The 20972-nt window shown below is 28.2% G+C and overlaps 1 protein-coding gene across 5 annotated transcripts in view; it reads right to left on the reverse strand.

Moving 5' to 3' along the window:
• The window catches only part of LOC113553659 (5-hydroxytryptamine receptor 1-like), a 208993-nt gene that overhangs the window by 44468 nt on the left and 143553 nt on the right, over positions 1-20972 (reverse strand). For all 5 annotated transcript variants that reach the window (XM_026957116.1, XM_026957115.1, XM_026957114.1 and 2 more), the window contains 2 exons: positions 19907-20403; positions 16732-17241 (listed from right to left, as the gene is read on the reverse strand). In XM_026957116.1, the coding sequence (XP_026812917.1) occupies positions 16732-17241; positions 19907-20251 (855 nt within the window). In that variant the 5' untranslated portion in view covers positions 20252-20403. The remainder of the gene's footprint in view (positions 1-16731; positions 17242-19906; positions 20404-20972) is intronic.

The raw sequence follows: 20972 nt of genomic DNA on the forward strand, positions 1-20972 counted from the left end.
ATATCATGTTAAAAAATGTTATTCGATGTTGATTTAAACTTTAAAGTCTATATGGTTATTTATTTAAGAATTACAATAAAAAATAAAATATATTTTGTCAAAAAAACTGCTGAGCATAAATATTCCTGTTTCCCCACTGATTTTTATTAGTTTTTCCTAGTAATAAAAAAAACTATATCATGGGAATTTCTATTTTTACACCCTCAAATTACCACCTAAATCAAATTGTATATCTATAACCACTTTTAATTGGTTCTCCGAATTATAATGACGGACATAACAAATGTGACATATACATAATTAAACATGTAATAGTAATACCAATACATTCCTCGCTATACTCAGAATCTAAAATAATATTGGATTAATTATTTTTGTACATTCATGGAATTCAGATAGATTTGTAAAACTCAAGACCAATGAAAGCATATTCGTAAGCTGGTGGTGTATTTGTCAAGCTTTAAAGTGATATAGGCTTGGATGCTCTAACACAGACTTATAATTAGAAATGTATTAAGTGATTTATCTTGTTAACATCACTCAGACACTCAGTATAATACATTTATTTAATTGATTAACAGAATATTGAAAATATATTTCTGTTGAAATTGTATAATATTAATAATAAATCCATACCTTCAAGAAATTATATTTAAATATAAATTATGTGCTAGACACACGCTACCTCTTCCAAGTGATATAACATTGAAAAAGAATGATTATTTTTTTAAATTATGTTAAGAAACAGCATAATTAGAATATACTATGAGTAAGGCTTAACATAAATATAAGAAAATATAAAATAATATTAACATTAAAACAAGATTTATATAGCATGAAAAAAAATAAGTAAAATACAAAATACAAAGACTGACAAAGTCGTTTCAATGAATAAAAATAACGAAAGTAGAATAATAGATATTATCAGCTGTACTTATTATACAGTTTTTAAATAAAATCAAAATTATTTATGAGATAACGCAAATGACTTAGTATGATTTGATTGCAATTAAATTAAGTGCTGAAAAGTTTTTTTAAAATATTTTTTTACACATAATAATTTCCATATTATTATACTGATACGAGTACTTGTATCTTTATATTAATATTAAATATGTCATCTTTGTCATCGAAAACGTTTATGAATATTTTAATGTAGACATGTGTTGTCGTCTGAACATTATATATATATATATAAAATGTGTTGAAGTTTTTCTCCGTAGTTAAGTCTTAAAACATGCATAGTTGATTTTAAGTATTCATTTAAGTTACTACTGGTACTAGCGATGTAAATAATAATATATTCCATATATTATAACAGCTTTTCAATATGTTCTTTAAAAAAAAAACTTTCTATTAAAAATTGCATATCTGAATATTGTTTCATATTGGCTGAATATTTGTGTTAAATTTCAATAATTACTACACCAAACGACGGGGCCAGGAAAAATTGCAGACGGTCATAAAATATTAACGTCAACGATTTTATGATACTTTACGCTTCCTTCTTGCAAATAAATTAACCTACACACGTAGGGTGGAGCATAAAAAAATATATGTTACATTATATTACAGACTTTAGTACAATAAACGTGTATATAGCTCTCCCATATGGCACCAAGAAGAAATCAATATGATGACAATATGAAAAAAGGACAGCAATGATCAAATGAGCAAAGAAAATATATAATATACAGGATGGTTCATCAAACACGACCATCTCCATACTTTCCTTTAATAATGAATCAAAAACTGATTTTCAGAATTTTTAAATATATACTTAAATACCATATTTTCAATCCCTTGAAATGCTTTAACTATGTTACTCAAACAGTATTCTGTGACGATATAAACTTCTCAAAAAATAATTCTTCCCTCTTGTATTACTGTAAATTATTTAGTAGATATATATATTTTAAAAATGTCAATTTACCTAATTGAATATTCGAACGAGTTATTAAATATTTAAGCTACGGATGACAGTCTTTACTCCTTAAAACTGATTTTACAAAAATATAAAATAGAAGTTTTAATATTGGATTTATTAATTATTATACCTGCTATAATGATTACACAAAGTTATAAAAAATAAATAACTTAAAAATATGTTGAATGTACGTACGAATTTTGATGTTGATTCGTCAATATTTTCAGAAAAGTTAAATGTTAAAAAATTTAAGTAGATAAGGGAAGATTTAATTTAAAAATTAGAAGTAAGTATTTTCAAAAAAACACTCCTTACGTGGTAAAAAAAAAAAAATCAAAAAAAAAAATTGAAAATATGGTATTTATATATACATTTGAAAATTAAAAAAAAATTTAAATTTGAATAAATTCATGATTAAAGAAAAATGACAGTGATCATGTTTTGGTCAACTAAACTGTAGAAATAAAAATAGCATAATTTTATTTATATCATAAAAATATGATACGCTACTGAAATTATTGATATTTTGGATGTATGTGATTGGAATTTTCACTTAAACATAAATTTTTTTTGAAAATTTAAATAACTCCACCACTTTTTACATAACAGTAGATCGTTCCTTTTTAACATTGAAACACTTAAAAACATTACTTCGTAATAAAACTGGTAATGCACATAATGTACTTGTTCTTCTGTCTGTACATTAGAAATTGTCTACTTTGTAGGTGAATTATTGGATGCAATGGACAAAAAATAACAAAACAGAAAATTAATTTTATAGTGTTATAATTATAGTCAGCAGTGTGATCCTGTAAACCTATTAGATATTAGTTAAAAATAATTAGATACCATTCTATTACAGTTATTAAAAATAAAAGGTTTTGTAAATCAATCATATACAAAAATACAAATAAAAATTGCATTCAAAATGTATTAGGACCTCTTCTCAAAATAAAATCCTGGCTAACATAATATGTAACTTTAGTTATAAATTAAAACAAAAAACTTGCATTGAATAAAATAAAAACGAGTTATTATTTTAAACGTTGATATTTCATTATAGTTATTATTTTCGTTTAAGAAGTTTACTATGGTGCCATATTTAACCATTAAAATTTCAAATTGTATTCAGATGCATGACTGCCTGAGAAAATTGAATTTTTGTTCGACTAAATACTTTATCGACTATAATAGTTTATGTTAGTAATTATATATACAAATATTTACATAGTAAATAATTTAAGAAATATATTATATACTACGATAATATACATTTCCATGGCTGTTTCTATATACCTGTATTATACCTACTCCATGGAATATTATTTACTGTTTATGATTGGTGGTATAATAATGTCATTGTCTAATCATAATATTCACAACATTCAAACGTTCAAATTTACATGATACAGTAATAACTGAAAAGTTCTTTATAACAATGTAAAATAGTATACAGTAGATAAAATATGTAAAATAATACCTTATACAAAATTTTAATAATTAATTGTTGATTGTATTATAATGCATGTACATTGAGACAACTAAGAAATTATACTAAAAATATTATTTGTATCAAAAGAACAATGGAATTCGTAAATCATAATTATGACAATGAAAGTCGTGACTAACGGGAATTGATACTGTTGGGATAGAAGACTCATTTTGGGTAGTGAAAAACTTAAAATATAATAATATTTAAAGGTTGTATTATGATTTTTGTAATTTATGTAAATTAAATTAAAAACCAAACATTTAATAAATGTTATACCTATGTATGCACGATAAACAAGTTGTATTGAAGCCATGTAAAATATGTAATATATGAAACTATATACTAAAATATTTTGGCTTTTGAAACGATAAATTATAACACAATTTGTAGTATGTTTTAACGGGTGAAAGAGTAGAATTCGACTGTATAAGTAATAAAAAGGCATAACAAATTATTAAATATTCGTATAAGGCTTGTGTGTATATATATTGTATGTGGTAAAGTATATACATTATACTGTTATAAAATATAAATATCTATACCGGAACAAAATAGTATTATTATTTATCCCGTTGTGGCCTACCCTCCATGTCAATCAATTAATCATCGGTCGTCAAAAGCTTTTGGAATTTCATCCCGACTTTATACTTCATTGAGCAATTTTTATAAAAACGATTCATGACGCCCCGTCCAACATACAAGACGGAAGCTCATAAACGTAATTGATTTGTTCCTATTGAAAATATCGATTATTCTTAATTAACCTTTGTTTGTTGCATATAAAAGAAGTAAAATGAAAAATTAACGTAGATCCAATGTCATTAATTGTTATTATAGTTGTTTTAATTTATCTTTCGCTGTTTTGATTATTATTTAAGTTTAATTTAATTATCTACACGTTGTACCCAATAAACATATATATAGAGTGATTTATTTTTAATTAAATTAGACTATCTTTATTATTTACTTATGTTTAATAATATCAAAAGTTATAATATTTAAAAATAATAAACTTTAAATATACAGAATTTCTCGTGAGGATTTACCAATTACAGTATCTCTTGAAATAATGGAGATATCATAATTATGTTTATTCTTAAAACTCATAGTGATAAGGACTGCAAGTCTATCATATTTTAATTTAATTTGATGTTTTCATTAAAAAGTTAAAAATATAATTTTGAAGATAGCCATTTTATAGAATTTATTGTCATTATTAGAATCGTAATTTTAAATACTTTTTTTAGTTTTGAGAATATATTTGTATTATTAGACGGCACGAGCCCATGGACCACATGTTTGACAATACTGACACTTATAATATGGTATTAAAAATTCACAATTTTTCTCGAAACTGGAAAAAATATTAAAAATTATGATGTTAATGAAAATAAAATGTTGAAACGTCAAAGTCTTCAGAAAAATAAACTATACAAAATGGTTCTTTGATTTTTTTTTTTTTTTAAAAATTTAAATAAAAATTATTTTTCTTAACTTTTTTACCAAAACATTAAATTAAATTAAAATATAAAATACTCTCTTCGAGTCTTAAGTATATTATATATATAAAACAGAACTATGATATCTCGATTATTTTAGGAGATATAGTGTAATGAGTAAATCTTTGCGGGACACTATATATTTATATTTTATCGGTTGTGTTATGTTTTTTCTCTATTGTATTTATTTTCAACACAAAACGTGTAATTTGAGTATCATATTTTACATAATAAACTAACCACTATGAACAGCAAAACCATTAATAATTATTTAAATATATTCTTATAGTGATGTCAGTGTGATATGTCCCAACTTAATCCGCTAAATATACCATTCTATTCGGTTCCTACTATATTATATATATTCGTTACCAAATTGGATAATTCCATTAATATTTATACTAGCAACATAAATCAAAGCGCTCTTAATCTGGTTGTTTATGGTCAACGTATACTTTATACGGAATATGATAATAATATCAAATATGTGTACAGATATTATAGATGTCGTGATGTTGTTACTATGTAGGTAAATATATATTTATAATTAAATTGCATGTTCCAAATATCTTGTTGCAAAAATTGTGGAAAGGGATTAGATATGAACCGCGGGTGTGTATCTTATCTCCATCATGTTCGTAATACTAATTAGGAACATCCTATTATATACATTGTATATAATATATCATAAATTCATATATATATATATATAATTTGCTTACACGGGTATACAGTACCTATAAACTGAATGCTGATTAAATAAATACTCAATTTTAATTTATCAACATTTGAGTATAATAATAATAATTTTAAAAAAGTATTTAAAACTTTATAAGCTTTAAAAATAAACAATAAAATATAATTATACATTAAGTGTTACTTCATTTATATCTTAATAAATAATTGCTCATTAAAATTATCGACTAATAATAATATATTGAATAACTATTGAATAATGTTTCTATGTATAATTTGTCTTATACATTTCATTATCTATGTATAATATAGTAGTATTATGTTTCTAATTTTAAAAATTAATTGTTCAGTGTTATTAGTTCAACATAAAAAAGTATTACAATTGCAAGAGCCTTTTTATTTGTTAATTGTTATTGTAACCGAAATTTAAACAAATTAAAATATCAATAGTGTGCCTGTCGAATATTCGATTTAATTCAAATACAATGATTCTTGTTAATCTTGTAATACATCCATATATGTAAGCTGCTAATGAATTAAAATCAATCATAAAAGGATTAGACTAGATCTAATACCTAAACAACGTGCACACTGTGACGATTTATTAATTCCTATTATAATTTCTGACTAGTTTACAGAATCTATAAATTATAATTATATGTATACATAAAGCTTCATAAAAATATAATCTTTTCAATTAAAAAATGTTTTCTTAAACCGTGAAATATTACACATTTGCCTTTAATTTAGAACAATTCAAATATTATATATATATATCATAATTTAAATCTTATATTATAATTTATAGGTACATGGTTAAAACACTAAATTCATTAATATAACGAAATTGGCAATGTGGTTCACTGTATTCGAGGTAACGTGTGGTTCTAAATCCAGACGTAAGCTATTCCTGATTAATTTGAATTCAAAATAAACTAATTCGAAGTTTATACGAACCTAATTTGTGAATTAATTAGACAGAGAAAGTTTCATTAGGTACCACAATATTTAATTAATCTTAATATTTTCACATTTAAGACTTAAATACTAGAATATATACATACCTAATTTTATTAATACAATTTATCGCATTATAATATACTTAAATAAGTGAGTTAAAACTTGTAATCAACTTAATTTATAACCTATTTGGAAAATGGTTCGAAATATGTGTGTGACAATTAAAACTAATAATATAAATACATTTTTTACAGTTTAATTAAATAAAAAATAACATACTATTGTTTTAAAATATACTGATAATACACTTAATCATCGCAACATAGAGTAATGAGAAGAAATAATAGGTGATGAAAGTGTATGAAAAATATTTTCTACTATTTGATATTTATACAAGATGCATTTTTGCATATAAAAATATGCATGATAAATGATCTCTTATATGAGCTTTCGAAGTAATTTTACTACATATTAAATTTATAGACAATTTATTTTAAAATGATTATTAATAGTTCTTTTAAATTTAATTAATGCCTAAAGAGTTGAATATTAATATATATTTTTTTTTTTTTTTTGAAATCAGGTATTTTGATTTTATCATTCGACGACTGGTTTTTTAATTAAATTTAACGTACTAGTCCTATTTTCTTAATTTAAAATATACGCGTAATAAATTTAACTCGTGTATCTGATTCATAATTTAGCTATTCATCAATAATTATTGTTTATAAAAGTAAACTTACATAAGATATAAAACTTGAAAAGAGATGGATAATATACATTTTCAAAGAAATATAAATTAAATTTTATTTTATAAAGTAATCTATATATTTTATTTTATTATTATTTGTAAAATAAATAAGATTAATAATATAAATATAATTTTTGAACTAAGCTAAAAGTAAGTATATAACTTTTTATATTTTATTGTCCAAAGTGTTCCTAAATGAAATGTTAAAATTGAAATATATTACCTATTATATGTAATTAAAAATAGTATAAAACCATTTACTTTATTTTTAGTTTTAATAAATTATGATTTTTTGTCTTGCAAGAGCTATTTTTGTAATAATTTATATTATTTAGGTAAGTATATTATAATAATATTTATATTTTATATAACCACACTAATTTTAATTTATTTTATAATTCCAATATGCCAATTGATCTAATGAAATGATAAAAATTCATACAACAAATTCGTATCTCTATTTGAGATCGACTTAACAATAAATTAAAATCTGTTCTCAAATCACTTATACTTAATATAGTTTAAATGAGATGATTTTTCTTTTTATATATATATATAATAAGCTACTCTATAAAATATGTCTAAACTAAAAGTAATAATCAGGTTAAAACAGTCTTAATTATATCACATTGATTCGTATGTCATTATTTATACTGAATAGTTTACCTATAAAAATAAGAATTACCAATATAAAATATAAACTACTAATATATAAATATTAAACATAAAACAATTTATTTTATTCAATATGTTTGTAATAAATGTGGTTTGTTGGCGTACATGAGACGTGAAATATTTTCAAAAATTATTGACGGAATCTTGAGAGGTATTTTATTTTTACATCAGCATCACATCTTAAATTTATCGCAATCTATAAAGCGCACTGAAAACTTCGTTATTTAACATCTTAAAAGCTTTTTCAATTTCTACTGAATGGTTAGGTAGACAGTATTGTTTTTGTTTTCAGTGATGTTCAATTGAGTTTTTCGAACGGAACTTATCGGTACTTGCAGCCTGCAGGAAAAAGTACATAATGTATTGTCAAAGACCGATGATAGTTTAATTAGATACAGTTTTATTTTTTTATAATTTTTAAATTAATTTTACAAACGGTTAAATATTTTGCTGAAATTATATTTTAAACAGTATACATACAATAAGCTAATATTATTAAGATATTATTATTAAGCTAATTATAATTTTAAAAGGAACTTAAATTTATAATTTGTATATAATTTTGTATTATTTTAACAATATATTTATAAAATATTTTTCCTGATGAATTAATTATCACACTATTTTTTCTAATAAATATTTTACTATTTGTTAGATATAAGTACATAATAAATACCTAACCATTTTACTATACATTCTAATGGAAGTTGCTAGATAGCTACTATAATTATTAACCAATTTATACAAATTTCCTTAACTTAAAATAGGCAGTCTTAGATTTCATATACCTATTATATTTTGTTTATTGTACAGTTATGTACATAATGTTATTTAAGATTACTCATCGAAAAAGTATTAGCTTACATATTTGGTATAAGAACAATTGATTATGATTTCCTAATTATCTGCCCGAAATAAAATAAAACCATTAAATAACATTTAAATAACATTTAAGTTGTACATGTAAATATACAGAAAAATAATACTAGTGTAAAATATTAGGTTTACGTTATCTTGATTCCCTAAATACAATGCAATAAATACAATATGTATTTAAAGGTAACTTTTACCGTATCTATGTATTATATTTCTAAAGATTTTTATTATATTGGTTTACGAAAATATTTATCATCCAACGAAGGTTTGTATATTTACCATCAATCAACTACTTGAGATTTATTTATTTATTTATATATACATTTTACATAATAATATATATTAGTTTTCGATATAATATTGAAACTCCATAAATCAATATATAATAACAATTATAGGTATATAATAGGTCATTAATCATTATAAATTGTTAATCAGTAATAATTCTAAATTTAATTAATTTAATTCATAATAGGTAAAAATATATTTTGTAGTAAAATTTATTTTAGAATTATTATTTACTATCCACAAGATTTGTATTATATGTAAGTAAATCTAAAAATACTCGTCTATCATTATTACATATAGAGACAAGAGTGGGAACTATTGCAAACCAAATGTACAAGTGTATGATACATAGACCTGTCCTACATATGATCTACAACAGATGTGCCAAACCTTTTTCAACTTGCGGGCCACATTCGAAATTTATATTTACACTGCAGGCCGCATATACTTTTCTTGTTCATTTTTATAAATACTATAAATAAAATACTATCTTTATTCAGTTATAGAATTTATGATCTGTATTTGAGTTTATACTTTGTATCATTAAATTATCGTTTGGGTTTATGGCACTGGATATTTCCACGCAAGTTCACACTTTTATTTCGTCATTGGAAACTGCTAGTTCGTATTTTCAAAAAATATATCAGACTAATTTATTTCTATTAAATATTCCATAGTATAAAATTATATATATTATATTAATTATATTTGAATTAAAAATTATTGTAAGATACTTGTATTTTGAAATTCTTAAAAATTTATTAAAATAACTTTTTTTAAATTATTTATTTTTTAATATTTATATAACCTATACATTTTTTCATTTTATGGTATTTCCGCGGTCTCGTTGGAGTGCTTCCATGGATTGGATTCGGCCCACGGGCCGTAGGTTGGACACGTCTGATATACAACCATTATACCATTTCATATGCACTTAAGCCCAATGACACAAAATTAATTTTTAAAAGTAAAAATATATGTTTCAGTCAACATTATGACATAATGACAATATATAGGTTACACTCATGAAACCTGATTGTGATCAATGTGTATGGCTCTGTATACCATCATTATGAACTGTGGGTAACTGGTGAATTGTAGATACTCATATAAAATTGAAAGAACACTTTAAAAATCTTATATTTCCTGGTATCGTAGAGTAGGGGTTACGTGTGCATACTGCATCATTGCAATGCATTTTATCCGGTAAGTAAAGATGTTATTTAAGGTTTTGTAAAAGAAATAAGGCATACTAGTGAGTAATTTTTAAATTTCGGTAAATTTATTCTTACTAAGGGGTTTTAGCATAGACCAGAAAGTATACTGTCAAGTTCAGTAAGGGTAAAAAAAATCAAAAGATTGTAAAAATGGTTTTTATTTTTGAGCGTGTACGCCTGGCACAAAGGCAATAACTATAATAGTAGCTAAACGTCGTTATATTTTACCACCACGGGAGGGCACACAAGTTATTTTCGCATATAGTAATAACGTTTTATGCCAAAAATGGAGAATGGGAACCTAAGGGTTGGAAATCTGACGAAATGGCCATTTTACGCTCAGGTAAATAAAATTTCCTATTTCGGGATGAGTCAAATGGTCTGTATTTATCAGACGCCACCGTCACTGACAATAAAATGGACCTACGCCATTTCATTTCCATCGCCATTCGCCATCGTTGTTATAATCATAATAATATTGCTATTATTGTACTCCTCGGCACCGATAAATATCTGTCATAAAATGTAATCGTTGGCCATGTGGGATAAACATACAAAACGCAAATACATATATATATACGTATTTATTATAAATACCCAATAAAAATCTAACTGTCTGTATATATACATATAATATACAGACAGATTTTTATAAAATGCAAGAAAGGAGAAAAAAAGACATCTTTAAATACGTTACCATGCGCAAAACTCATCAATAAAAATTGTATTTTTACGACTTACGCTGATGATGCTAACGACACACAACGCACATATATTAAATTATTATTTATCATAGTACATGTTGATTTAATTAAGCTATTATTTTTCACCGATCGTGAATGATAATAATTTGAATAATCCTATTTTTAAATTTATTCAGTTTCAATACAGTGGTGTGTGATGTATCTATTACTGTGAGCGTCCGCAATTGGTGAATGCTGATAGTCACCGAGATTAATGTCGTCCTACACCAAAGTCATTGGTGAATTTTGGTATATTGATTAAATATGTGTTGTTAATAAACATTCACTAGTAAATTTCTTCATTTACACAACGATATTGGTGAATTTCGGTAATGCCGATAGTATTTGTTCTAATTTAGGAATAACGGAATAGTCACGATTGTGTTATAATACACAGTATCTTATACTAAAAAATCTAATTGTTTTATTATGCTGCGGCACAATTTGTATTGCTAAATTTTGTAAACCTCCCCCTCCCGATTTTTTTTTTTGTATACGTGCCTGATCCACGTAATGCTGCCTTACTATAATTTATAGTTTGTCATGTTATAATAATTTAAATTATTTTCCTCGTTATTTTTTAAAAATAATAATTATTTGAATAGAAAAATAATCATAATAATAATTATTCATTGATTTAATTAATATGTTGTTTCTATTTTATAATATGAGACATATTCAACTATAGTACTATAATTATATGTACAAAATATACGTACCTATGTCAACATTATCAACACTTTGATGTGTATGTCAACATTGACCGAAATCCAATGTCAACATCTACTAGTAAATGTCTATATTATTATAATTTTTCAACATTTACTAATTTATTAGGTATATATGTAGACATTCATCTGGTGACTATCAGCATTCACCAATTGCGGACATTCGCAGTATCAAACATATCTATTATATATATATATATATGTGTGTGTATGTGTATGTGTGTTTTTGATAAATGTTCTTATTATGGGATAGTAAGCGTTTAAATAGTTCAAATTATTTGTTACCTAGATAATGTATAATTAATTTTATTGGAAAATAGTTAATTGTTATTTACGTATTTTGTTGAAAACAATGATACATTTTTGATAGGAATGAAAATTGCTGATCAAAATATTGGAAGCAAAGCACATAAAATCAAATTAAAATATCATATTAAACAATTTACAACTTGTTTAAATTAATTCAGTAAAATTATTGATTTAGAATATTCCATAACATATTAATTATTAACATATTATACTGTTTATTTTTCGTGTAGTATAAAGAGGACGCTATACCCGCATATGTTGTATCTGTCTTATACACGCGTAACATAGTTAAAAACTGTTTTGCGCGGAACAATTTTACTCCCTCGATATTTATAGCAAAATTACTAAAATTTTAAATCGCATTGAGAAGAACTTTACCTGTGTTGTAGTGTTTTAATTTTTTTGTTAGTGGTAACCAATATTTTTTAATAATTAAATGAAAAAAACTTTAAGTTCTCAAACCGATAGCTTTGATTGCATTCATGTTATCAAAAAAATTAAAACACTATGACACAGGTAAAGTTCTTTTAAATGCGATTTAAAATGTTGATAGTTTTGATATACATATATGTGGAGTAAAATTGTCCCGCGCAAAACAAGTTTTAACTATGTTACGCGTGTATAAGACAGAGACAACACATGCGGGTATAGCGTCCTCTTAAAGTTCCCTGTGAACAATTTTAAATTTTAAATCATTTAAAAATAATGTATTATCCAAAAATTAATTATTGTATACCTAAGTATTAAACTGGATTAATATTTTGTAGTTTTTTAAAAAATTAAAATTCAACATTTTTAGTGCTGTTTTTATTTAATTTCGTATTTATACACTTTCAGAACGTTTAATAAAATAAATCAGGTTAATAGGCATTACAGACAGTGAAATTAATGATGTTAAAAACGTTTTACCGATAATTCCGATAAAAGAAAAAAAATATGATTAGTTAATAATATAAGTTAAATAATCTTAACCCAATTATAACTGTTCACTTTTACCAAGATAAAACAGGTTTTTAGAATGTTGTTTTTTCATAAAATATTTATATAAACATAAATATTGGAGCTGCGATAAACAACTAGTATCCTTCAAGATAAAAATTTAATTTAAGTTTTTGTTGTATGATGAGTATTTTATTAATCATTTTGATGTATGTTATATAGTCTAATATAGATTTACATTATAAATTCCATGAATAATTTGACAAGTTAACTATTATATTATATTATCATACGTTAATGGATACTTGTTCATTTTACATTTGGTTTCGAGAGGAATATTATAAATCTCATGTGGCATGCATAGTATAATAAATTATCATTTGAGTAGAAAAATGTATTACACAAACATGAGTGTTGAATTTCGATTGGTTACATACATCGAACTAATACATTTTAGTTCATGGCGAAAATATCGTAATGGCATTAAGAACGAATGTGAGAAATTTTGCAGTAAGAGTAAACAGAAAACGTACTGTGAGTTTAATTTTTAAGCCCGTAGTGCTGAGTGCTGACTATCGAAGGCGGACGTCGGGCAGCTTATTTGGCGCACGAAAACCATATTGTGGGTTGAAGGACTTTTATGCCGCTGTCGTACACGCCGATGTTTTAACAGCGGTAAGGTGGGAAAAAATGCTTTTGCGGGTGGTGTGAGGGAGTGAGGATGGGTCGGTCGGGGGTGAGGGATTTGTGCCATAAGAAACATTCATCAATTTTAAGGGCTGTCAATAGCTGTATTCATTGAGGCTCTTCGCGTGCAACAACAATAACAACCACAACCGCAACGGAAACCATAACCACAACAACAACGTCACAACGACCTAAGCACACTCATTCTTTGCCCACGACGCATCCGTCCAGATCGATAACCGAATAAAATACAAAATAAATATTGGAAAATTATAACGGATTTCTATGCCTATACCTACCTAATACACACTTTCTGGATACGTATCCAGTGGATAGTAATTTTTTGTTTTGACCGAAAGAATCAGAATTTAATTTCAAGTACGGTGATATAGTTATAGAGGGGAGGACATCTAATCGTTTTAGTTATTTCATTTTGGTTTTATACATTGTAACTGCTGCTGTTGGTCGATACATTATTACAACGTTCACGGAAGAAATGATAGTGCTCGATGGTATTATGTTATTTTCAAGTATACAATATTTATATATCGGTGTGCGTGCATGTAACTTTGAGTATTGTGTGTGTATGTATAAAGTATGGCGAACTACTGTAGTTGAGGATAATGGGAATAAGAAGAAAAAATATATCAACTCTAATAATATTTTTTATGTTTTATTCGCTAGAGAACACTCGTGCAGTTAGTTTACAAAGGACACCACCGCTGTCACCTATATGTTTGTCGTTTGAAAGAGGACAAAAAATATGTATTTATTTGTGTTTACATCTCGGAAATGCTGAGAAAATATTCTTGTTGTGTAAACACACGATTGAAAAACGTCGTTTATATTATAATACATTCAAAATTGTCTTAGCGGAAAATACCTGAATGTTTCTCGTATAACGTAGATTATTTTTACTTGCAGTCATCTGTGATAATAATGTGTATGAACACAGTATAAATACATATTTTACCTTTAAAATAAATTTGTATATAAAAAAAAAAAATCAAATCACAATGGGAATATAAATTATACCATTGAAAGTTTTTAAAATACTTAAACTATCGAATTGAATTATACACTCTAATGAAATTGATTCATTTAAAAATATTTATATATATAAGATAAGAATATAGGTACTTGTAATAAGTTCATAATATCATAGTCTTGTTATATTACATAGCTGAGTTATGGTTAATAATATAATAATAAGTAATGGATTTTAATTATTCTCATTATAGTCTGCGGTGTTTCGCTATTTTCATTGTTAAAACTTGAATGATTTAAAAATAATTATGTAATTTAATATTAGTTTAAAGATAAATATTCGGACAGTATATTATATGATACGGTTACCTAACCAACCTGTTGATGATACATATATAGTAATAATTGAAAATACAGATGATATGATTTAAAAATAATGTTTGAAATAGTGGAAAAAACATTATGTTTAAATGTTTAATGAACTAAATAATATTAATAATAATCAAAAAAAATATTTTTCAATATTAATTGTAGAAGATTAGAAAATTGAAGACGTATTGCACAAAGATAAATAAACTATAATTTTTTGTACTTATAGACAATAGACAATTTTCACTTATAACCGACTTTTGAATGAATCACTGAATTTAAATTTAACATATCCATAATGGTCCATAATATTCAATGACTTTTTATATTTATAGATTTTTGTACAATATTGTACATTAAAGAAGTAAATATAAAATTTCCATCGAGAATAATCTATTAAATATGATTATGTCTGAACGGTTACACGTGTGTAATAGGTATAATATATTATAGTACAATAGTAGTAAATTTAATGTTATGGGTATTGAAGTTTTTATTTAAAATCAAAGGTTGTATGTTAGATTTATAGTTATAAGTGAAGCTGTGCAAGTATTTTTCTACGACTTTAAAACTATAAGGAATATAATATACTAATCGGTTTCAAGTTTAAATGGAAATTGTAGTAAAACGATTTTCCATACGGTTACAAGCTTTTAGAGTCGGCTGAGGGAGAAGGGAATGAAGGGAGAAAGGCGGGAGTAGGACATTGAACAAAACAAATGTCGATAGTCTAGACACATAAAGTCTGAATAGTTTTTTTTATTTTCGTTCTGTTTTAAAACTTTAAGCGACTTCAAATTTTTGTATTTTCCTCAATGTGTATATGCTTTTACAATTAAACGCCTGAACATTGAAATTAACAAAAGATAAGGAAAATACGTAAGCACGTACGAAAAAATCAAACTTTAATATTGCGCGTGTATTTATAACCTTTCTATTAAGATGAGATACCGCGATAATACGGAATAAAAGTCGGCATAAAGAGGAGAGAGGTGGGTACCGGACGACACGTGAACAGTGTGCTGAACACATTCAATAATTTTGTAGATGAATAACGGTGGCCAGTGGCGTATTTAGGATTTCTTCGAGGAGGAGATGTGACTATAATGTTGTCGATGCCAAACGTCCCGGTATTTTATTACCAACGGATAAAGTGATGATAAATGAAAAAAAACAACCATTATCATATAAATATAAGCCAAGGGAGAGAGATAAAATATTATATTATACATCCCGAATAGTCTTTTATTTTCGTCTTATAATATCTTAAAACTCTAAACGACTTCGAAATGATAATATATATATTGCTCGATGTGTGCATGTTTTTACGATAAAACGGCTGAAAATTATATATATATATATATATATATCTCCCCGTAAATACGATACCGACTGCGGTGTTAATGGACGTAGCACTACAGATGATGGAGAAGTGAAACAGACGTTTTGAAATTATTTTCGCGAAACACTCGAGTCGTTATTAGATCGCGAACCACAACAACAGCGACGTTAGTAAAAAACGATATTTAAGACGGCGGTATATAATATTATTATGGTTGTTTATTTATGGTCCGGTCCGGACACTTACCGTGGTCACAGTGCTGGCGCTGCTGCTGGCCCGGTGATCGTGTTGGCCGCGTTCCGGCGCGGCGGCGGCGATTTTCGACTCGACCGGGCCAACGCCGTTCTTGACGCTGATCTCCAGGTAACAGTGGCTGTTCTCCAGGTGGCTCTGTGCCCGCCGCTCCTCCAGCACGATCTTGCGGGCGGCCCGGAAGATCTTGTAGTACACGGTGATCATGACGGTCAGCGGTATGTAGAACGAGCCCAATGTCGCGTATATCTGGTAACCGAAATTCTGGCACACGGTGCAGTGCGGCACCCCGTCCACGGTCGAGTGCTCGTTGCCCAGTATGAGCACCGGCGGCAGGCTAATGCACGCCGCGCCCAGCCACACCAGCGACACGCACACCAACATCCGGCGTGGCGTCCGCTTCACGCCGTACTCGAGCGGCTTGGTGATGGCGTAGTACCGGTCCACGCTGATCATGCACAGGTTCAATATGGACGCGGTGCACGACAGCACGTCGAACGACACCTGTGGGACCACACGCATTCGTTGACATCGTTACAGTGCGCCACCGTCGTCGTACGTATCGATAACGACGACGACGACGACGATATTATGTTTATTTCGTTTAGTTATCCGACGTGTTTACGGACACGCGACCTGGTTTTGCACCTCGGGTTCTATTACCCTCGATAAGGTTTACCCCTCCCCCACGATGAATATATATTAAGTTATTTTTGTCGGCGGTAAAAATATCCTATGATATATTAACTGAATGGGGAGGGTAAAAATGACCAAGCGTAAATATTACGCCGGCTCAGTTGGCGATGCCCTAAAGCGATGGCACGAGTTTAGATATCGAATTTACAAATCGACGAATTGCACGAATACCGTTGGCGAAATTAATCGTACACCTGTTAAGTGGCACGGACGAGAAACATTAACCAACCAACGGATTAATTGCACATATTACGGATGGTCGAGGGTGGGTAGGTGGTGAGATGTATATAACATCACGATGTTGTTCGTGAGTCTATAACGAAGACGATAATATTATACATAGATAATAATATATGTCATACCGAATAGATAGTGTTGGCGTGGTGCACGGGATGATCTATTTCAGTGTATACACTCTCAATAAAAAAAATCTAATCTTTGAAAGTATATTTTCTACCATTTTCATCTTAATTAATATTTCAATAAGACGTTTTATTTCTTTTTGATAACGTGCATTTTTAATTTTGTATAGGTATTAAAAATTAAAATCAGAATATTTTTCGGAGTATTATGTTATATACAAATCATATATCGAACGTGTGATTATTAGTAATATTATAACATCATAAGTATTTAAATACTAGACGAGTGAAATAGATTTCTAATAACAATTTAAAAAAACTCTGACCTAAAACAAGTTACACTTCATTATAAACTACTTATTATATTTTATAAAAATACTAATATTTTTTAAAAAACAAGACCTTATTTATAGTCATTAAATATTTGAAATCAGATTCAATTTAGATTAATAACTTGTATATTTTAAAATTTATAAGTAACGTAGAAATGTGTGAAACTTTTTGAACATGTAACTTATAAAAATTAAATTGTATTGGGCAATTTTTTTAAGGCTTTACGCGTTATTCTATTTAATTATTCCAAGTGCTATGCATATAATTGTAAATAATTTTAAATGTTAGTCATGAATTAAATATAATTTTGTTAAACTTTAAGGAAGGTGTTATTAAATAGTCATATTACTTTAATTCAATTATATGTCGAGAAAACAATATAGCTTGTATTATTTGTATGAATTTCCAGAAAGAAGTCGCAGCGATGAATATAACACGATTACAATTTCAACCGAGATTTAATAAGTTTCAAAAGTTAAAATTAAAAAAAAAAAAATAGATACATTTTAAGTTTGTTTCATTTGGTTGATTTTATATTTTTTTAGAAAACAGTAAAATTATAATAAAATACACAGTACACACTTTAACAGAGACTACTGTAAATCAGAGTTAAAAAGATTCTGTTGTTAATTTATAATATTAAAATGTCGGATATAATTTTACTTTATCCATTGTATTCCTTGATATATATATTTTTTGTAACGTATGTGTCGTAAAACTGTGTGCATAAAATGAATCAATAAACAAGTGATTTATTGTAACGAGTTTTGGAATTGTATCTAATAAAAATGTGTTTCCTTGAATGATATATTATTCTATATAACTGTAAAGAATACACGAGTATTAAACGCAATTAACATACTATTAAAATAAACAAAATGTTTACTTTTATTACTGTTTAATTTCAAAGTAAAATGGCATCACAGCGAGTAAGGCATATCATTATATATTGTCATTGTGAATGTACTATGTTATAAGTATATACTGTTCATATAATTGCCAACCAGTTTATACTTAGCGTTTGCCCTCTTCCCCACAAATAATTGCTTAGTTTTTTATTTTATTACCAAACTTTGACTTTATGTCTGACAGAAAACGTCGTTTATGAGAATTTTAAATTATTAGTATGCACTATCAACTGTACTAATTTCGTCAAGGACTGGTGCTCTATTCATTAATGGCCAACACTATTCTGAGTATTACACCCAAATTTAAAGTTTACGAATGATTATACGATGTTATTACGTTTAAAATATTCGGTTGTTACGCATCAAAGTCCTGGAAAAAAAATGTTCTGCTCCGAAAAACAAGAAATTAAAAACGCATTTTAACGATTAAAAAAGAGTAAAATGTAAAATTTTCTTCGTAAGAAATAAAAACAAATACACTTAACGATTAGACGATGCCGTAGTATTTAGTGATAACTACTTTTCGCATAATATGTTCATACGATTTACAATCGCAATATTATTATAACGGGAGTAGATCGTTTGAACGAGTGCATAATCAAAAAAAAAAAAACTACCTTTTGAGCGAAAAAGTAGGTTTATACGCGAATTCGCGATTAACTTCGACTTTGAAAACGTCATAACGGTATGGTTAGGGGTAGTGACATTAGTATGCCGCGATCGAGTGACGCGCAGTGACGAATTAATAAAAAAATCGGACGGCGCGCGCGTGAAAGCCTACAACACGCGGTGCATCATTCGCTCAAACGGCCGCCGCCCGTTTAACGGGAGTGATGTATTACTGTTACCAGCGCACAGTCGCGCACGTACCCATAGGTCGCACATGAACGTGCCGAACGGCCATTTGCCGAGGACCAGGTAGAGCAGGGCCATGGGCATGACGAGCAGGGCCACGCACAGGTCGGACACGGCCAGCGACACGAGCAGGTAGTTGCACGGGCGCCGGAGCTTGCGGACCAGACACACGGCGATGCAGACGAGCACGTTGCCGACGATCGTCACCACGATGACCAGGAACAGCACGGAGCCGATGGTGAACGCTTCCAGCGCCGTGTACGTTGACGGCGGCCCGGCGGCGGTCGTCGCGTTCTTCGGCCACGACACCACTGTCTCGTTGTGCTCGTACACTGCGGCCGTGACGTTGACGCCGTCCATTTAAACGACATCCGGGTACGCCGACCCGAGCATAACCGGCCGGCCACTCAGGTCACGCTGGCGGTCGCCGTCATCGCCGCATTTCCGCCCGTCACGCCGGCTGCATGACGATATTGTTCCGGCACCGCCTCCAAATGACAGGGCGCCCTGGCCTGCAATCAACCGTATTACACACGTTAGTGCGACATTATTGCGGGGGAATTATTCGTGAACTGCGAATGTCCTGGACAAACGTAAAAATTTAAAAATCTTTGATTGTTGCTTTGATTTCGTTCTGATCGGGGGGACCACATTGTATACAGTACGACACTGTCTTACGTCCGCGTGATTACTACGGATCACTAAAATCGCACCGTTAATGAGTAACAATGTCAATAGGTATGTACTATTAATGTCATGCCGTTGCATCGGTGTAGATTCGGGATAAGTCAACATCAACGTTATACTGTGACGTTTACCTAATAAGCGCACACTACATCAGAGCCCGCGGTGACATCGAGCCTGTGACGATAAGTTTTACTTGGTGCGTATAGACGAATTTAAATACTCAAACAGCGGAGAAACCGATCTACAGGAAATAGTCATAACGATACTGTTTACGGATATAGAATATATATATATTATATATTAAAAATATCGAAGTCAATAATTTCTATTATCAAGTATTATTTTAAATAAACATAAACACTATAGTAGTGATTCGACTGAAAAACGGTTATCT

The sequence above is a fragment of the Rhopalosiphum maidis genome, chromosome 2 (assembly GCF_003676215.2).
Source record: "Rhopalosiphum maidis isolate BTI-1 chromosome 2, ASM367621v3, whole genome shotgun sequence".
Lineage (NCBI taxonomy): Eukaryota > Metazoa > Arthropoda > Insecta > Hemiptera > Aphididae > Rhopalosiphum > Rhopalosiphum maidis.